This window comes from Alligator sinensis, unplaced genomic scaffold, assembly GCF_000455745.1.
Source record: "Alligator sinensis unplaced genomic scaffold, ASM45574v1 scaffold12_1, whole genome shotgun sequence".
NCBI lineage: Eukaryota > Metazoa > Chordata > Crocodylia > Alligatoridae > Alligator > Alligator sinensis.
The window spans coordinates 1,112,392-1,119,059 of record NW_005841973.1 but is presented as its reverse complement, the minus strand read 5'-3'; the positions used below and the strand labels follow the sequence as shown (position 1 = coordinate 1,119,059).

The following is a 6,668-nucleotide window of genomic DNA, read 5'->3' as shown; positions in this document are numbered from 1 at the left end:
TAGGGAAAGTGAAGAGGTAGACGCCAGCTTTCACTGATGTCAGTACTTTGCAAACGCAGTGATTTTGTTTTCACAGATCCCAGCTCCCAGGAATGCATTTTATGTTGGGTTTGGTTTTTTTTTTGGCTACTCTTCACCTTCCCATCCTCTCCAATCCCTTCTTGAACATATTAAATAGTCTCCACAGTCCTAAAGTGAAGCTTGCAGGGCAATAAAATTAATTGCATCTGAATCCCAAGAGATGTTAGCCGCAGGCTAGGTGTGAATTACAGATTTCTTCAAAACAGGAGGAGCAATTATTTCAGTGCTGAATAAATAATTAAGCTTTTGCCCTCTTTCTATATAATGTTTGGTGTAGAGTTAATGAAAGCTCATTAATTAAAATCTTGGACCTTTGGCAGGTTACGCTTCTCCTGGGGGCAACCTGATGCTGGTTGATGTTGGCAACATGAAGAAATAATAACTTGTTTTGTGCCCGTCCCTGGGTCACTTGAACAGTCGGAGTTTATATAATCACAGCCAACTTTTAGCTACTGTAAAGCCTCGTTCTCTGGGCCCGTGGGATGAATCGTAGACAAGCAGGCTGGCAAGGCCCTCAGGAGCTCATCTAGTCTAGGTCCCTGCTCGACGCAGGAGCATCCCTGTGTTCGCCATCTCAGTTAAGTGTTTGTCTAACCTGCACTTAGAAACTTCCCATCATGGAGACTCCACAACCCTTCTAGTTAATCTGTTCAGTGTTTTAGCTATGCTCAGATTTAGAAAGTTCTCCTTGAAGTCCAACCTACATTCCCCTTGTTGCAACTGAAGATAGTTACTCCTTGTCCTGTCCCTTGCAGGCCGAGAGAACAATCTGTCGCCAGCCTCTGGGCAACCACCTTTCAAATATTTGAAGACTCGTCAAATCCCCCCCCCACAATCTTCTCTTCCCCAGACATAATAATCCAATTTTTCCCAATCTTCCCTCAGAATTCACGTTTCCCAGATCTCAAATAATTTTTGTGTCTTTGTGTTGGACTCCTTTCCAGTTTGACGACAGCTTCCTTGAAACGTGGTGCCCAAAAACCAGAATACAATTTAAATTGTGTTGGTCATTTGGTTGTTTGCTGGCTGGCCTGGAAGGAAGATGTCGTAGAGTATCTCACGGCTGAGAAGAGGCAAGATTCAGCTCTGGGAGTATAAAGGAAATCATTTATTGAGGCCACTGAACCCATAGGCACTCTGTGGGGTCTCTATGCCTCTGTTTTTTTAATTTTTCTGAATCGGAAAAACACTGGCTCTCCACCTCCCCAAACAACTAAATACAGCCATCACATAAAATCTCTGGGGCTAGGAACAGATGCTATATTTATCCTCGGATAAGTTGTTCCTGTTTTTGACCTGGAACAAACCTATCCCGGGATTGGTGTGTGCATGCATAGCCCTTCTGATTGGGGTTGAGTGAGCAGCTGAATGCATGACTGCTTTTGTGCCATTGATTCAAGGATGCAGTCCTGTCATAACTGTTCAGATGTACTTTGCAATGTCCTTGGAGAAATGATTAGCACTTCTTACCCAGTAATTTTTTTTTAGGCTTTATCCCAGGACAATGGACATGGGCATCTGTACGATTGCACGTTGTCCCAGGAGAAGCTGGTTGATCTTGGGATAAGCACGACTGCTGTTTGCAGCTTTTGTTTCCTAGCTTGCTTTGAGCAGTTATGGGCGAGCTGGGAAATGCAGGAAGTCTGAATACAAGCGTTTTAGCTCTCTCTGGCTCAGGGCCAAGGTGTTCAGCTGTGACTAATATTTATCAATGCCCACCTCGAGACCTTTTTAAAAGGGCCTTTTTTTCAAAGGAGAGGTGCTCATTGCTTTCTGGAAAATAAGTAAGCCCTTTAAGATGTCTCAGGTGGGACATCCAAAACCACAAACCATCTTGGAAAAGCTTGATTCTGCAGCTGTTTCTCATTTATCCAGGGGTGAAAACTCCATTCACACCAAACCCGTCGCTTTCTACTGCAATTTTTTTGTGTGTATAGGTACAAGGTGAAAAGGATGCTTATTTTTCATCAAAGCACGAGAAACCTGAGATGCGTGTGCCTCACTGAGAGTATCTGGGAAGGCTGTACCTTCAGTACCTACCTGCTCGCTCGCACGTAAAACATGGGCATCTATGTGGCTGAAAACCTTTGGGTCTGGATAAAGGTCTTTCCTTGTCTTTTTCTGGGCTGTTTCTGCTGCATCAGACCGAGGCTTCTCTCCCTTTATGCCACCCAGCCCTGCTTTGGAAACCGATAACTGAGAGCGACTCTTAATCTGCCCATGAGTCTTCTCGGGTGCTTTTTGGACTATCGGTGTCCTTGGGGTTGCCTTACTGCTGCCATCAGCTTTGTTTGCCCAAAAGAGAAAGATGTTCTTGGTGGGGGACCCCTTTGGGGCATCTTTTATGCTCTGTGTAGCTACAGCGTCCTTCAGCATGGCCTTCCCATTCCTTCTGCTGTCTTTGGCAACCCTTTGGTGGGGCTTCTCCAAGAGCTTGCAGTTAACCTCTTCATAGGTGCATCCCGGAGGTGTGTTGCCATTGTGGAAATCTGACGTTTGACTCTCCCTCCTGGTTGGTGAGCTGCTGTTTTCATGGGCTAGTGTCAGCTTTTCACTGTGGTTCCTGCACTCAGCCCATCTTGCTGCGCCTTTGGTAGGGTGGTTTCCAGGCTGGTTGGTGCCTCTTGAAGAAGAGCAAGTGGTGGATAGTTGCCTGTTCCTATTGGCACCCAGGGGTCCAGGGGACTTGTTGCTGTCAGGATCTGCCTTCATTGGTACAAATGGAAGTTGGAGGAAACCAGAGAGACCTGTGATGGAAACCAAATGGTTCTTCAAATGAAGTATGTACTCTGCACTAGTTACCTCCCTGGAAACATCTACATGTGCTATTAATTTGAAGTAGGCTTACTTCACAGTAAGCCTGCTGGGGCAGGACGTCTACATGTGCTCCCTCTTGGGAGCAGATTTGCTCCCAATGAGTGCATCTAGACATGCATTTACTGCACAGAAACTTACTCTGCAGTAAGCAGTTTTTAGGCTGGTGTCTACACATGCAGCCATTAAAGCACACTAATGCGTTGTGTACGCTGACTTGGGAATAAAGTTAGTCTCAAATTAGTCCACACACAGTGTTACTGGGCAGTAAGGCGTCTACATGTGCATTACTGCGCAGTAACTAATCAGGCGTAAATTTGATACCTGCATGATGCATGATGCAGGTATCAAATTTCCGTCCAAGTCAGCATCAGTCACCATTGTTACTGCGCAGTATAGGTGTGCAGGTGTAGACGTGTGCCCGTACTGCACAGTAATTTTCAGTTCCTGCACAATAAACGTGCACGTGTAGATGAGCCCAATGGGAGCAATCAAGAGAGGAGTGTTCCCACCCTGCTCTGCCCCCATGCAGGAGCCATCGGGACGGGTCCTGATGTGCACAGGGTGGGAGAGCTGCTGCTGCAGAGCTCCCCCACCCCGTGCACATGGGGACAAGCCCTGTGCCCAGTGGAGCTTCCCTGCACAGCCCGGGGCTGGTTGTCATCAGTCCTGTTTTCAGGCAGGTCCCAGCCAGCCCTGGGCTGGTGCAGGGAGCTCCTGGCCCCGACTGCCTTATTGGAGTGGGGGCTGGGATCTTGCTCCATGCACCTGGCAGCTGCCTGTTGTGCAGAAAGGCTCTGAGCATGGAGTCCAGCCGGGGCAATGTCCCCCTGCCCCAGCAGCAGGCAGCTCCTGGCCCCAGCTCTGTAATCAAGGTGGGGGCTGGGAGATTGCTCCCTTCCCCCAGGAGCTGCCTGCTGCTGAGGCAGGCTCTGAGCTCAGATCCTGGGCCAGGACAATGTCCCCCAGCTCCCGGCCCCAGCTCCGATTGCAGAGCCGGGGCTGGGAGCTGCCTGCTGCTGGGGCGGGAGGACATTGTCCCAGCCTGGGTTCCTCGCTAGAAGGCCACCCTGGCAGCAGACAGGTCCCAGGGGAGGGGATTATCCTCCCCCCCGCCCCACCTGGGCTGACCAGGAGCAAATTTACTCCTGCTCAGCCATCTACACATGGGCTACTGCGCAGTCACTACCTACATTTACAGGTAGCAAATTAACCCCGCAGGGGACTAATTGACCGCACCGTAAGCATCTGCACATGTAGACAGTGATGCTTTACTGTGCAATCAATTAGTCAACTGCGCCATAAAGCATCTCGTGTAGACGCGCCCACTGTGATGTAACTAGGGTGAATCAGGACTTGATGGAAAGGGAGCTTCAACTCATGACACTGCAGGTTCCCATTGCCACCATAAAGGAGACAAAAGGAGGGTGAAGGTGGTCTGAGATGACCCAGTGAGGTCATCTGTGCAATATTACATGCAATATAGTGTCTTTCTTTCTTCAGGCTGAAGATATTTTTTAAAGACCAGGCGACAAAAACCAAGGGAGATTTGGCTGGGAAGGACGTGCTGAAAGAAGATTGATTGAGGTATTGGACATACCGGAGATTATTGGATCTTGTGATTCCAATAAAGGGCTTGGATCAGTGTCTGCAGAAGGGCATGGCATCTTGCTTGGCCCTGCTCTGCCTGCGTGGGGTTGATTGGTTTCCTGTCACTGCCAAAGCCTGTTTGGAAGGAAGAGGTGGGGAAGGGATGGTGGAATGACAGGCCTGGGCTGGGACCAATGTGGTCGATGGCGTTTCCCATAGGAGCACTCCCAGAACCAGCTCTGGATCTTGTTAATGCCAAGTCTACATGATCAAAGGGACTGTGCCGGGGAGAGATGCAGGGAAATAGGCAACGTGCGCTCTGTGCACTACCCACCAGAATGGCGATACGGTCTATTTGATCAGCTCTAGGCACGTGCCATTAAGCCCACTCCCTCAGGCATGCTTCTTGGTACATGGCCAATGCTTCCCTAAGTCTATGCTACATTGATTTGGATGTTGCATGTGCAGCAAGGACCCGTCATGCTTACCTCCCACTGTGGTCCTTTGATGGTATAGATGTGGCCTATGCCTCCCCAGCATGACCGGAGGAAACGGCAAAGCATTTGCTTTCATTGCTTTGGTTTTTGTTGCTATTCCTTTTAATAATGAAATGACTATTTGTGCAATGCAAATAGCCTGTCCTGCTGTGAACCACTTGCAGCGCAGCCCAGAAATGTCACTCACGGTATTCATCTAGCTTCTCCCATGCAGAGACAGGTTGGATTTTCAGCATCTAGCCTGTAATTCTTGCCTGATTCTCCCAGTAAAGCAAAGCACCCACTATGTCTGTGTTACCCAGCCACCCCCTTTCAGCTGGGGACTCGCTTTTCCTGCCTTCCCAGTTGGCTCCACTCTTGGGCGATGGAGAGGAATGACCATCGCAGCGATCTACAGAAAGGAGGTTTTCCATAGGAGATCCATTTATGTAAGCAACTGCTGGGCTGGCCAAGGAAAGGTTTCCTGTTGGCTCAGCTGGATGGATCTCTGCTGCTTGAATGTATATAGGTCACTCACAGGATGTATTCCACTACTGTACTGAAGATGCCATTAATGCATTAAACTTGTACTATAATAACAGCAGCTCTGTGCTATAACTCTGGAGAAAGCTGTCGCATCAAAGCTCGGCAAGCCAGGAGACCCTTCCTAGAATCTGAGTTTTCCATCCAGCCAACAGAGCTGAACGCAAGACCATCTGAATCCAGAGGGCATCTAAGCTGCATCTTGGACCCCTTTTATTTTTTTTTTTAGACCTCTGAGTTTACTTTCAAACCACTTCTGAAGCTGGCTGCAGACCAGCTCCCAAACATGAATGGGAGGGTTTTTCACACCTGGCTGTTCGCACGTGCAAGTGCAATTGGTGTGTGAATGCAGGTAGCTACATGTGTGCAATCCATAGGCCTAGACACCCTTTGGCATGTGCTATCGTGGGTTTAAGTTGCAGTGCTATGAGCAGGCACTGAAAGGCCACTTCTGAAACCTTCGTGCCATCGACCTCTCTCCTGTGCCATAGAAAACATCTTACCAAGAAGGAAGAAAAAAAAATCAACAGCCCGCTTGCCATCAGACACCTTGGAGGCAAACTGATTGCTTGAACTTTTATTTGAGCCTAATTTATATCAAATGAACTTTTCCACCCAGGGGAACCTATTACATCTTTTTATTCTCCTGTGCAATATGAAGTTTCACTTCCACCTGGGAGAAATGTTGCCACCTGTGCATCCTCCTTTGCCTGAGGAAGGGCGAGTGAGCCCGAAAGCTTGCAAATAAAGAACAGTTTTGTGCAACTATTTAGTTGGTCTAATAAAAGATATCACCTCTGCCAAGAGTTGTGCATAGGGTTGGACTCGATGTCTAATAGGTGCCTCCAACCCTAAAATCTATGAAATGTATGTTTTTACTTCTGAAACCTTGGCATTTTCCAGCTGACTTATGCAGTGCCCAATAGCCAGGCGCCAGCTCAGAACTGAACTCCCAGCAGGATGATCAAAATAAGCCTTACTGTAGGGTTTCGTATCCCTGGGAGGTACAGGAGAGGGTGCATCTAGTGCATGCGAGAGGGGACTAGATAGCAGGACGCTGGATGCTAAAACCAGCGCTGAGCCCCAGCAAATTGCTTCACTTTTCTGGGACTCTGCTTCCCCACCTGCCTATGTCTTGTCTCATTAGACTGTCAGGTCCTCAGG

The 6,668-nt window shown here is 48.4% G+C and overlaps 1 protein-coding gene across 1 annotated transcript in view; it reads right to left on the bottom strand.

Annotated features, from left to right (window-relative positions):
- The window catches only part of LOC112549829 (kyphoscoliosis peptidase-like), a 32,396-nt gene that overhangs the window by 22,553 nt on the left and 3,175 nt on the right, over nucleotides 1-6,668 (bottom strand). The window contains exon 2 of the mRNA XM_025200703.1: nucleotides 2,122-2,828. Coding sequence (XP_025056488.1) covers nucleotides 2,122-2,793 — 672 coding nt within the window. The 5' untranslated portion in view covers nucleotides 2,794-2,828. The remainder of the gene's footprint in view (nucleotides 1-2,121; nucleotides 2,829-6,668) is intronic.